The 13859-nt window shown below is 47.0% G+C and overlaps 1 protein-coding gene across 6 annotated transcripts in view; it reads left to right on the top strand.

The window, feature by feature from the left end:
* CAMTA1 (calmodulin binding transcription activator 1) overlaps positions 1 to 13859 on the top strand; it is a 242332-nt gene that overhangs the window by 189433 nt on the left and 39040 nt on the right. For all 6 annotated transcript variants that reach the window (XM_059866816.1, XM_059866815.1, XM_059866809.1 and 3 more), the window contains 4 exons: positions 6987 to 7127; positions 8756 to 10611; positions 11765 to 11891; positions 12607 to 12741. In XM_059866816.1, coding sequence (XP_059722799.1) covers positions 6987 to 7127; positions 8756 to 10611; positions 11765 to 11891; positions 12607 to 12741 — 2259 coding nt within the window. The remainder of the gene's footprint in view (positions 1 to 6986; positions 7128 to 8755; positions 10612 to 11764; positions 11892 to 12606; positions 12742 to 13859) is intronic.

Raw genomic sequence — 13859 nt, 5'->3', positions numbered from 1 at the left:
TTGCTTTGGTATGAATGCAACTTTTGGGTACATTTGTGTAAAGTAAATAGCTATAATCCATGAAAATTCTGCAGGAATGTGGTCCGAGACACCTGTAAGTCATTTCAGGATGCCTGGTGTGAAGAATGAGCCTCAATTTGGCATAACTTTCAATTTCCTCCCCCCCTTGTGCCCCATTACAGTCTTGCTTTGAGATTTCTCTGAATAGATTAGCAGATGTCCTTAGAGGCATCTGGTGGTAAAAGCAAATTCAGTGGCAGAATCCATCACAGCAGAATTCTGTATATAAACTCCATATGATCAGCAAATTGTGGGCCAGCTCATGTTGGGGGTTTCTCCAAATCATCCCCTTTTGGCTCTCTCATCCTTCAGCTGGCAAAGCTGACTTAAAAGCTCACAGCTGGTGCCACGTTGCAATCCTTGTTCCAGGTCCACTATAATTAAGAGCTATCTTCCTTTAGAGGAAGAGCTTTTTGCATTTCTCTGCTGCATAGGAACTGAGGGCTCCTGTTTGTGCTGCCTGCACGCAGCCACAGCTGGGCAAGCTGGAAGTTCCATGTGTGCTCATCAGTCCATGGGCAAGGGCTGCTCTTGCCTTCTCCCAGAGTCCCTAATTCTGTGTCAGTGAAGCCATCAGGCCTCCTGGAGGTGACCTCAACCTGCATTCCTGCATTGTCATCACTGGAGAAGGCACCAAACGCCTGTAGCTCAGAACAAAACTCAGCAGCAATTGGAATTAATGCAGTTTGGAGAACTGAGTTGTTGGGAGTTTTACCTTGGCTTGAATTTATATTTAATTTCAGTAATTCTATTTAAGGATTGGGGTTATATTTCATCTTAAAAGATCAGTTGTACAAAAATGCTACATGGGATGAATTTCACAATTCCCCAAGCAGTTTGTTTGAGCTCCAAAGTACCCCTCAATGGAAACTGAAGCTTGCCAGCTTAGCTCAGCTGACCATGTAGAAAGCAATGTGAATTCTTTAAAAAAACATTGGGTTTAGTAATGCTGACATCCAGTTTTACTGCAATAGTCTGAGTTTTTATTAAAAAGAGAACATGATAGAAGGTGCTAGATAGGTTCTTACATCCACCCACCACTTGGACTTTGAGCACCCCTGCTCACATTGTCTGTGTGGCCAGCATCAGCCTCCTGCTCATCAGCCACTGCTCAGCTTCTCATCTTCCCCCAGCCCTTTCACCACTGCAAGTGTGCAGCTCAAGCAGGATTACACTTTTCCTCTCCCTCTGAGATCTGTGGTGGCCTTTATGTCCCCAGAGGAAGCTTGATCCCCTGCCTACATGGGCCACTCTGTAGGGAAACAGTTTCCCTTGTGGTGGAGTTTCACCTACCATCGACAGTCCCACTTTGCCAAAAGAGCAAAATTAGGAACTGTGTTTCAGCTGGTGCCTTCTAGCTGTGTTTGGAGACCCCAAAGTGAAATAATCCCACTGAGTGCTGACAGCCATCCAGTAGGAACCCACCATTATCAGTAATGGAAACTAACTTGAGGAAACCTGAACCAAGTCGTTTCCTGAGCCCCTAAAACTTGGGTGTTAAACCAGGTGCAGCAATTGCTGAACGTCTGAGGAGGCTACAGGCACACCAGCCTTGGTTTCCTGTTCTTCCTTAGCTTTTTATCTCCTCTGATAACACTTGGCAGACTGGCAGTGACTGGCAACTCGGTCCTAGAGCATCTGCAAAGGTGTCGGTCCAAACCTTCCTGGCAGTGCCCCCGAGATGCGGCCTGGGGAAGGAGGGCTGGGGCCCGGGAGGAGCCCTGGGGAGAAGGGCTGCGAGCCTTGGGAAAGGCTCGAAGCCGTCTCTGAGGAATGTTTTCCCCCAGATACGCCAAGCAAGATGTAAAAACAAAAAACAAACAAAACTGGAGAAAAAATCTCTTTTAAAAAAACATCAGAGAAATGGGGAGGCCTTGCCTGGCTTGCTGTGGGTCTGAGGCCCCGGGACACGCGGTCCCGCTCCCGGTGATATCCCGGCCCTGATCCCAGTCCCGCTCCCGGTGATATCCCGGCCCTTATCCCGCTCCTGCTCCCGGTGATATCCCGGCCCTGATCCCAGTCCCGATGCTGATCCCGGCCCTGATCCCAGTCCCGATGCTGATCCCGGCCCTGATCCCAGTCCCGATGCTGATCCCGGCCCTGATCCCAGTCCCGATGCTGATCCCGGCCCTGATCCCAGTCCCGGTCCCGCTCCCGGTCCCGTTCCTTATCCGCTGGCGCCACCTGGCGGCCGCCGGGCGCCGCTCCCGCAGCTCTTGGCAGCAGCAGCCGGAGGGGGAGGAGGGGGAGGAGGGGGAGGATGGTGATGGTGCCCTTGAGCCGCAGCCGGAGGAGGGCGAGGACCACACAGGACGAGCAGGAGGAGCGGCTGCCACTCTGCTCCTCCATGTGCGAGCAGCCTCGGACTTCCCGCGGCTGTAAACGGGCGGGAGGGCTGCGCCCAGCGGCTTCGAAGAGTCGCGTCCCTCTCCAAGGGACGCTGGCCAGCGCGTCTGCCCAGCCCCTGTGAGCATACCACTGCAAGAGTAAACCCTCAAGGAAAAGTGTTGTTTCGGAAGGCAGACATCTCTTTAAAGAACAGCTCCCAGCAAAACGCCCCTGTGAGTCCGTGCTGGACATTAGCATGCAGGGGGTGTCACTGCTGTCCCCAGCAGTGAGGCTCAGGTAAAGCTGTCCTTCAGAACCAGGAACGAGTGGAAGTGGAAGGCTGGAAAATCAAAGCTAAACTGTGTGTGGGCGTCTGAGTACGAAAGGATAAATCTAATGGAAATATCCTTCAGCCAAACTGAGAAATCAGAGCAAGGCCTTTCCTTCTGTCAAGAGAAAGGCAGTGGAAATGGAAGGGACAAGGCTGCCATTTCCAATTGACCATCGCCATGGAAACAACTCTCTGTGACAGCACTTGGTGGAGCGGGATGTGGGCAGCAAGGCAGGAATGGGCAGCTGGACAAAGGACCTGCTCATGCTCCCAGCAGCACTTTGGGGATTTTTAAAGCACTTTGTGTGGGTCAGGAGGGGCCAAGGGCAGGACTGACACCAGGGTTTGCAGCAGGCTGTTGAGATACATCAGGAGGCAGAAGCAAACAGAAACCTGACCTTGATGATTCTAGATATTCTAGCTGTACCAGTCTATCCAACTTACCACTTTCATGGGGGAGATCTGACTGTTGCTACTCAAGTAACAAAAGACTTACCAAACTGGGGCAGAGGAGCCACATGGAGGGTATAGGGAATGGCTTCATAATGTTCTGTACACGTACATGTATGTGTAAACTGTGTTCTGGAGGGGTGGTATGGAAGAGCAAGGTCTTTGGAATAAAACCAGGAAGTGTAAAATGCTTGAAGTGGCAAAGAGAAATTCAGAAAGTGTGAAATGATCAGATTTAAATGTGGGATGGTATTTTAGGGACAAGTTTTGGTTAGGGTAGGGAAACCACAGAGAGGGAAAGAGGGAGACAGCTGTGAGGGTGTTTAGAGGACTAGAGTGATGATGAGACAGTGAGGTAGACTTCAGGTGATGGGGAGGAGGAAAATATCTACAAGACAGCAGGACTGCAGGCCTGGAAATTGTGGAGGACTGAGTACCACCAGCAGCAGCAGAAGGCAGAAATAGGCAAGGTGGTGTAAGAAACTTGGACACTCATATGTTTCTGTGTGCAAGTTTCCCTTGGATTCTGAGCAGCCTTTTTGGTGGTAATTGAGATCATGGTGGCCTTTGCTCATGGTGGTCAAAGTCCTGGCAGTGCTAATGAACAGCAGCTGCTGGGCACTATCAGAAGGTCATTTTTATTGCCTTTTCTTCAAAAAGGAAGAAAGAGAAGAAAGGTGAGAGCCCAAGTTTGTAAAAAAAGATTGCAGCAGCATTGGCACTCTGAGTTGTGGACCTTCCCCCAGCCTCAGTTCTCTCCTTTGAGCACCCAGTGCAGCACCAGTAACTCTGCCTGGCTGCACTGTGCTGCAGGCACTGTGCAGAGGGTGTGTGGCAGGAGGAATGTGTTGCTGCTGTAATGCAGCAGCTTTTAGACCCCTCCATGGTATCAGTGAGAAGGAAAGTGTTGAAGCAGTTCACAGCTTTCATTTTAAATTATCAAGAAATGCAGTAGAAGTCTGAACAGGAATCCGGATTAAAATCCTTTCCAGAATTTCTGCTAAGCTTCAGTCTTTTTTTTTTTTTTCCTTTTGTGTTCCTATATTATGGCTATATTTAATCAAACATAGTTCTACAGTGGTTTCACTTCTTGAACCACTAAGAAGCAGGAAGAGTATGTGTGTATGCTTTTTATTAGCCTTCCTTTCATAATGCACTTTCTTCCCTATAGAAATCTCCTTTCCTGCTGATTCATTATGTGTCAGGAAGCCAAGCGTGACATGTTAAAAGCCATCTTGATAGTGTTTGGTATTCAGTACTAACAATTCACCAGGCACAGGAGTCTTTCTTTAAAAGAGGGAGGAAGAAAATCTGCATATTGGATGTGCCAAGATAGTGGATAATTTGCATTAAGCATCCAGACATTCTTTTTTTGCAATCTGTCACCCTTCACTGGCTTTTTATTTTATAACCTTCATAGCATATGGGGAACATAAGTACCAAAAAAAAAGTGGCACCACGTGGACAGAAGCTGAAGCCAGAGCCCTTTAGGATCAGCTGGAGCAAGGCTAGAGAAGGACCTTTCCTCAGCAGCAATTGATCCTCAGTGGGACTTTGCTATGCTGGAAGGACATGAAAATAATAGGCATGGTTCTCTAAGTACCCAGCTATAGAGCTGTCCATTATGCCTTAGCTCCTAGCTCACAGCTTGATTCAGACTTAAGAACCATCATCATGAATACACAAACCCCAGCCATGATTCACTTCCCAAAGTTGCCCTCTTGATGCTCTGCTCATCCCAGGATTTAGCAGCAGTAGGGAGCAGTGCTGCCATCCTGCTGTAAAACAGACTTTCTGTACCCATCAACACGGACACCAGCTCATTTCTTCAGCAAAGCATTTCTGAAGTAACCAGAAATTACCTAATGCAAAGTTTCTCAATAATAATTGCAGCTCAGTAACTTTGTGTTGTATAGCTGAAAGCATCCAAAATATTGACTGCATTCTGATCTCACTGACAAGGTATTTTTTGTAAAATTGCTATTTGGACATCACTTATTAGACATAATATCACTGGTGACAGAACAATGTATCTTAAATAATAAAATGAATGTGAGCAGAGGTAGTGAAGTGGCAAGCATGTCTAACTTAGATGTCATAACAGAGACTGAGTGTTAAGAGAAAATCCAAAACTGTGAATATACTAGGAAGCAAAATCTGTTGGGTACAATAACAATAAATGTGGTCATCAAACAAACATAGAGGGACTTATTACAAAACTATCTACAGCACTTTAAATAGTGATATGGGGAAGAATACTTGTAAATCTGATTTACAGTATTTCTGCAGGTTATCCAGCCTGGCCAATAGCAATGTGAATTCTGCAGTATAAAACTAGACCAAGATGAGATGCTGTTAGGGAAAATGACATTAGTGGGTGAGGAGGCAACACGGCAACAGGTAACAAAAAAGCAATAAAACTGCTTCACAGAGCAGATCCAGGAGCTCTGTTCTACCAGCTGTGTGTGACACACTCAGTGAGCAGCATCAGAGAGAAGAACAGAAGACTGTTCACAGGATATGCTGCCCCTGTGACCACAGTCATTAGATGTCACAAACATCCCTTCATTTGCTTCTGATCTCCTTGCACAATGCTGCTTTTGGCTTGTGCCCCAGCCTGTGGCTGTACAGGAGCATCAGCCCAACCTGCTGCCAGGATTTCCCCCCTTCACATCAGGGACCTTCACCACACAGAGATCTCTGGCTTTACTACAAAGCCTAAGTCCATGGGACTTCAGCTTTGATGTTGTGTATTCTGGTGTAAGGTTTTTAGAACACAACATGCAAGGAACGTGCCCTGACAGACTATGGCAAAGACTCTCTGAAAGAAGCTGCCAGACATGAGGACACCTTGGAAATTATGTTGTCACTTATCAGCACTTTCCAAAATCTGCACATGAGCTGTGGTACATTTAAAGGATAAATAAATGATATGCACATATAAATTGCTCAGAGAGACATTAAAAGAAGCAGAAGATGCTTTGAGTCAGTTATTATGGATAAAATATTTTATAAGTGCCATTTCCATTGTAAGTCAGCTTGCAAATATCACTATTATAGGAAATTCTGCAACTAAAATATTCTGAGAGGGAGTCCTTATTCAAATCATGTATCTGTATGCAGTCTAGCATTCTTATTTAAATAACTAACAGGCCCGGAGAGTTCCCAAGGAAAGAGCTTCAGTTTGCAACCTGTTCTGTAACATCATCCACCTGTCCATTTTCCCAAATTACTAAAAGGTCGTCCAAGTCTGAGGAGGAGCTCACACAGTGTCTGTTAGTCACTCCCAAAAAATGAGTCAGCCTTCACTGCTGCCACCCGGGATCTGACAATGAAGACCTGGCAGAAGGTTTGCATTTGCTGTTACTCTGGTGTATTTTTGGCTGCTGATTTTACTATAAGGCTGATTTTGTTTTCATATTAGACAGAAAAATATTCCAAAAGGCTCTTAGGAATTATACTGCTTTACTTCAATGGAACCAAGTCCTTTGTTGGTTTTGGGTTTTCAGTGCAGGTTGCTGGCACTACAGAGAGTTGTTGCAAGTGCAGAGTCCCTGTTAGCAGCAGACTGAAATAGAGCCAGATACTCTGCTGAGGCGTTTTTCCTCTATGTATTCCTAATTCAGGAATTGCCTGTTGATACCAAGGAGCAGAGAATAGTAAGCCAGTATCCATTACTGTTGCTTTTTATAGGTCTCCTTTCAGTTCTGACAGAAAGCAGCAGGAATGGATTTTTGCTGGTAATTTGGAGTGGCTTTTGATGGTTTTGGCATGATTTTGCAGTTTCTGATGGGAAATGTTACTGTTGTCTTTGCAGTTCATGGCATCAAGTGGACATGCAGCAATGGCAACAGCAGTTCAGGGTTCTCAGTGGAGCAGCTCGTGCAGCAGATCCTCGACAGCCACCAGACCAAGCCCCAGCCTCGAACACACAACTGTCTCTGCACTGGTACCTTGGGTGAGTACCTCGGGAGGGCACACAGTGACTCAGCTTCATCCAGTCTGGGAGCAAGGTCTTTAGCAGTGGGGTGATAAAAATGCTGTCTCATGAAACATTGGGACACGATGAACTCAAGAATTGACAGGAGAAGTCTCGAGCATAAAAAGATGCAGCTGGAACTTCTGGGGGAAATGTCAGTTCTTTCTAGTAAAGGCAGTCCATACACGAGCTGCTCAAAAAGGTACATTCTCTTCTACATGTGCAAATTCTGTTACCAAAGCCTCAAAATCTAATGTTCTTCCAGCTTCACCATCTGAATTCATTGCCCTGCAACTCACTCTTTTGGAAGAGTGCTCAGGTGGTTAACTGCAAGGTATCACTGAGATAAGGCAGATCTTACTTGGGTATCATGAAAATACAGATCTCTTTCTTGTTAAAGGAGATGACCTTGATTTGGATGACACTACAGCAGCAAGAAACAACATCCTTAGTGTTAGCATTTCCCACAGACAGTGGAAAGCTAAGTGATTCACTTCCCAACTCATCTGCTATATAGCTGCTCCTTTCTAGCACTTTGGTCAAATAAAGTATATGACACATTAACTAGTCTTTAGCAAAGCTTATAAAGGAAAGTTGTCAGTGCTTCAAAGGTTTATTTTTTTCTTCTTTTCTTGAGCCGTTGCATTATACAATCAAGGCTTAAATAAGAATGATGACCTCTGAAATACCTGAGTTTGGATTAAAATTCACCCCTTAAGGCTCAGCATTTGATCCAGGCTTGCAAATCTGAACATGAATCCTTTTATTCTTCCCTTTGATGTTTTGTCTTGTGCTAAGTCTGCTCAGTGCTTTTTAACACAACAGTATTGCTTTGTTTTGTAACTGGCTTGCACATTGACACACACATTCCCAATCCCTTACTGTCATCCACAAATGCAGCAGCATGAAAGTCTTTCCCTTGTTCGTGTTCATTTCTATACCTAGGAGAATAGAGAGATTTAATATTGTATTTAGTCTCAAAAGCACTATCTTGAACTACTTTAAGTGACCTCATTCAAATCTTGAACACATAATAGAGATGTTCCTCTTCAAGGACAAGCAACAAAAGATTAAGCAAATTGTGGGGGCTACAAAGACGTTTTATGTTGCCCAGAAGATAGCATTTATAATTGTAGCCATGAGCTATAGTGAGGAGGTTTCTTCCCCCCTTCAGTCATTCTGCAGTTCTGTAATTAATGTTCTTACCTCATTCTAGGGAAAATTAATCAATTAAGGAAAGAAACATCAAAAATGCATGGGCTGCTGTTCTTTAAACATCAAAAGGAGTCCCTGCACCAGAGTTGTGGCACTAAGGTGCCTTTGCAGACAGAATTGTTTACTTTATCTTGCCTGATTACAAGCTCTCAGGACTTCAGGTGATGTTACCTTTACAGGCCAGTAAGGTGCTGGCTGGTTTAATTCATGGAGGATTTTCTTCTGGTGGCCCTTGCTTGAACATTCTTCAGCAGCTCCAGTGCTGACTGTGTGCTCTGTGTGCACATGTGTGCACAAGCATAGCTGTCCCTTGCTACGGGCACCAGATACACAACTAGCATTGTCCTAATTTTGTATTTACTGAACAGCAAATCCTGTTGTTTTCTGCACAGGGGCAGGAAGCAGTGTGCATCACAAGTGTAACAGTGCCAAACACCGCATCATATCACCAAAGGTTGAACCAAGGACAGGTGGGTACAGCACTCATTCAGAGGTACAAAATAATGATGTCTCTGAAGGCAAGAACGAGCACAGCCATGGCAAGGCCTCCAGCCGAGAGAAGAGGAACGGCAAAGTGGCAAAACCAGTGTTGCTCCATCAAAACAGCACTGAGGTTTCTTCTACCAACCAGGTGGAGGTCCCTGACACAACCCAGAATTCTCCTGTGTCCATCAGCAGTGGGTTAAACAGCGACCCAGATATGGCAGATAGCCCAGCTGTCACTGGTGTGTCCAGTATGGCTGTAGCATCAGTTATGGGAAGTTTGTCACAAAGTGCCACCGTATTTATGTCAGAAGTCACCAGTGAAGCTGTGTACACGATGTCACCCACATCTGGCCCAAATCAGCACCTTCTGTCCTCAGATGCAGCTGCACAAGGACTGGTACTTGCTGTGAGTTCAGATGGACACAAGTTTGCTTTTCCAACAACTGGCAGTTCAGAGAGCTTGTCTATGCTACCCAGCACTGTCTCTGAGGAACTTGTGCTCTCCACAACTCTAGAAGGAAATAGGAAAATTCCAGAAACCACCATGAATTTTGACCCAGACTGTTTTCTTAACAATCCCAAGCAAGGGCAGACTTATGGTGGAGGAGGTATGAAAAGTGACAGCATCAATACCAACATAAGGCAGTCACCCACAACAGAACGTAGCTTCAACTTCAATACAACCCTCACAAAAGAAATTAAAACTGAGGACACATCTTTCGAACAACAGATGTCCAAAGAAGCATTTTCCTCCACTTCTGCATCTAACACTCTCACACTCAGTACTGGTTCAGGTTTACTTCCATCTGGAGGAGGTCTGAGCCCAAGTACCACCCTGGAGCAGATGGACTTCAGTGCCATTGACTCCAACAAGGACTATTCTTCCAGCTTCAATCAGACCGTCCAGAGCCCTCACGTCCATCAGACCCCTTCCCCCAGCTTCTTTCTGCAGGATGCCAGCAAACCTCTTCCCCTTGAACAAAACACTCACAACAATTTGAATGACACAGGTAGCTCATTTGTGAACACGTTAGGAATCTCCAATGTGAAAACAGAGTCCTCGTCCCAAACCACGTCCAACTGTAACGGCACAGTGGAAACCAGAATAGAGTCCACCTCTTCTCTCCAGCTCATGCAGTTCCAAGCAAACTTCCAGGCTATGACTGCAGAAGCTGAAGTTCCCATGGAGACCTCCCAGCAGGCAGAAGGAAATGAAAATCTACTTAAATCAGGGGATCTTCAAGCCTGCAACACAGAACACTACTTGCAGCCTGAGGCCAACGGGGGTATCAGGAATGGAAACAACCTCCCTATTCTCCAAGGAAACATGGTACAAGGACTCTATCCTGTGGCCCATCCTAGCTTAAATAACTCCTCCAACATGGAGCTTAACTTAGACCACTTTGACATCTCCTTCAGCAACCAGTTTTCTGATCTAATTAACGATTTCATATCGGTAGAAGGTGGGAGCAATGCTCTGTATGGACACCAGCTGGTGTCAGGTGACAGTGCTGGACTGTCTCAGCCTGAAGACAGTAACAGAGCGACGTACAACCAGGCCGAGATGTGCATTCCTTGCTGCAGCCCTCAGCAAGCCAACATGCAGCTGAGCAGCACGGAGAACGGAGCCAGCACCATGGCATACATGCACGTGGCTGAGGTGGTCTCGGCAGCTGCAGCACAAGGCACTTTGGGGCTGCTGCAGCAGAGTGGGCGCTTGTTCATGGTGACAGATTATTCACCAGAATGGTCTTACCCTGAGGTAAGTCCAGGGCTTTTTCTCACTCATGTTTACTGCTTTATCTTTTGTTGCTTTGGTAATATGGGAACTGTTTTGTTAAAGCTTTGAAAATATTTTTCTCCAAGTCAGAGCATTCAAGGCCGCTTGCATGTCTGAGTGTACCTTTAATTAAGCACTTCATTATCCTGACAGGGCCCTTTCTTCACTTAGGAAATACCTGAACAAAAAAAGTATTGTTTCATTGAAAGCCAAGTCTTCCCCACATGATGGCTTCATGGTGCTACCTAGGCCCAGTAGAGCAGTAGTATTTGCAAACTGGAGCTGTTCCTTACATTTGTCACTGATGTTCCTGAGAGAATAGTTCAAGGCCTCATTAAGGCACAGCCTTAATGAGTTCAGCATTTCCCTCCATCTCACTGATGTCCAAAATCAGTCGCATGCCCCGTAAGCTGGAAATGGGAGCAGCACAGACCTTGCTGCTGTGAAGGAAAGAGACTGTGTGAGGAGAGAGACTGTTTGAGCCACTAATGGGAGGAGAAGGTTATTTTGAATTAAAAAAAAAAGGGGTGGTGGGGGGTGTTGTTTTCCTAGGCCTGGCCGTCGAGCACTGTTGTGTCTGTACGGGGGTGTGCAATAACTGCTCCGGGCCGGTCTCCCTGTCCCGCAGCGCTGCCCGGTTCCCGGGGGATGCGGCCCTGCATGGGTGATTGGTCCGTGTACCGGACATTCCCGGCCTTCGCCGAGCAGCGTCTGGCGAGGCCGGCTCGGCAGGCCCGGGCCGGTACCGGGAGGGGCAGCACCGGGCTGAGGCGGCACCGGGCGGAGAGCGGCACCGCGCTGAGAGCGGCACCGGGCTGGGGCGGCACCGGGCTGGGGCGGCACCGGGCGGAGAGCGGCACCGGGCGGAGAGCGGCACCGGGCTGGGGCGGCACCGGGCGGAGAGCGGCACCGGGCTGAGAGCGGAACGGGGCCGAGAGCGGCACGGGGCGGGGAGCGGCACCGGGCGGCCCTGTGCCCCCGCGCTGTCGCGCCCGTGCCCGGCCGTGTCGCTGCCGGCGGCGGCCGCCCGAGGGCAGCACGGCCGCGGGGAAGGGGCGGCGGGCGCGTCCGGCCGCGCTCCTCCCCGCCCCGGCCTCTCCTGTCACGCTTGGGTCTCTCCCTTTTTTCCTCACAGGGAGGAGTAAAAGTCCTGATTACCGGCCCGTGGCAGGAAGCCAGCAATAATTACAGCTGTCTGTTTGATCAGATCTCAGTGCCTGCATCTTTAATTCAGCCAGGGGTACTGCGCTGCTACTGCCCAGGTAAGGAGCACGGCTCTCCTACATCTGGGGTTTCAGAGCCTCATCATGTCATATACATGTACAAAAGTGCATTGGCATCCAAAAGATTTTCCTTTTTCTTTGACCAGTTTAGTGTGAGAACAGCAATTTGGCGTCTTGATACATCACAACAAATTGCAACAAATGCTATTTAGAATCTCTGAATTAGCTTTAAAATAATTATTGGAAGTAATTGAAAATAATTCTAAGCATTCCTTTTGTTTTGAAAGAGCAGATTAAAGAGTAGCTGTTACAGGGGTGCACTCAGGGGTGCACTCACTGCTCTGCTGACTCGATTTGCCTACATTTTGCCTTCTGCTACTTACAGCATGAGAACACTTCTAACCTCCCCACAGAGTGATGGCCCTCAATATATGACTTCAAGTGGACTTGGAATAACTTGGTTTCATTGCTAGGCCCCAGCTTTCCACTGGAAATGCAGTGAGGCTGCTCAGTCTTTAGAAACTGATTCTGCCTTTTGCCAGAATAACCCATTAGATGACTGTTAAGCTTAAAATCTCCATGTTTGAATATACCAGCTGCTATTTTGAACTTTTGAAATGTCTAGTCAAAAAAATACTGTTCAGCACCCCATCTCTTCACCTGCTCTCAGCCCAATATTTAGCACATGGGGTGATTCCTAGCTGGGGGTTTCTGCAGGGAGTTCTCTCTCTTACAACATGTACTTTCCTTTTAGCTCATGACACTGGGCTTGTGACTTTGCAAGTTGCCTTCAACAATCAGATCATCTCCAATTCTGTGGTATTTGAATATAAAGCCAGAGCTCTGCCAACCCTGCCTTCCTCCCAGCATGACTGGCTGTCCTTGGACGGTAAGGAAAGTGGGATATTCCTTAAGAAAGCAGAAAAAAATGTAGAACTCTGAATGACAGAGCAGCTCCTGGTGGGGAGGGATGTAGAGGAGCAAGTTTGTCCTGACAGGAAGAGCTGTGGCAATGTTAATCAAAGTCCTCTCATTGAAAAGTCTTATTAGCTCTCTGGTGTGAAGAAAATGTTGCTGTCTTTTGTACAGGGTGACAAAGGGGTGGGTTTTTTTGTCTGAATAGAAAGCTGATCATATGGCCCAGTTTCTAGGAGAGAAGCACTTACCCTGGAATTGTCTTTCCTGAGACCTCTGAAACTTGAGCTTGTCTAGAAAAATGTGTGTTTATTTAAGCAGAAAATGGGGAGATAGTAAGGCATGTACAGGAAGGACATGCTAAAGAAGTTGGGATGGTAGCACTTCCAAAGAGCAGCATGGAGACAGAGCACTGTGGGTATTGCAGAGTGAAGAGAGGTTTGTGATGTGGCTGCAGAAGCATGGTTGCAAACAGAAACAGAACTGGCTCTTAACGAGGAGGTGTACTAAGCCTTATGTTCAGCATCAAAATTGAATTTGCTTGACTTGAGAGGATTGTAAGAGTCTGTAGGTGCTTTTCATCTGCTGTCAAGGCCTCCTGCTGCCTGTGGAGTGCAGCTGATAGCATGTGACGGTGATTGATGCTCAGCTGTCTCTCCAGGGTTGGCATGCCAAGTGGGTAGGTTTTGAATCCCTTGTTTGACAGTTCCCCCGGTCCTGCTGAACTGGGAGGAGCTGAGAAGGTGGCTGTGAGTGCTGTCTCTGGTGTCCCTGCAGCTTCTCTGGGTGCTCTTGGTTAGCAGCCCAGCTCTCAATTAGAGGTTGTTATGCTATGGTGATGGTGGAAGGGAGGGGGACTGCAGCAGTGAACAAACTAGGGCATTGCTAACAGGGAGGGGAAAAAAAAAAAGTAAGAGGACCGCTGCATTGCAGAGGCCCTTCAGGGAAAAAGACTGAATAATTATACTAACCATGATTTATCAGAAGCCTCTGCCTTGATACACAGTGCTCCAAAGGGAGCAGATTACACTGTTATTTAAAGGACCAGCTACATCTTCTCATTTACTGCTAGAGAGCAAATGTTAGCTTAGC

This window comes from Haemorhous mexicanus, chromosome 23 (genome assembly GCF_027477595.1).
Source record: "Haemorhous mexicanus isolate bHaeMex1 chromosome 23, bHaeMex1.pri, whole genome shotgun sequence".
Taxonomy (NCBI): domain Eukaryota; kingdom Metazoa; phylum Chordata; class Aves; order Passeriformes; family Fringillidae; genus Haemorhous; species Haemorhous mexicanus.
This window is presented reverse-complemented; position numbering and strand designations above follow the sequence as displayed.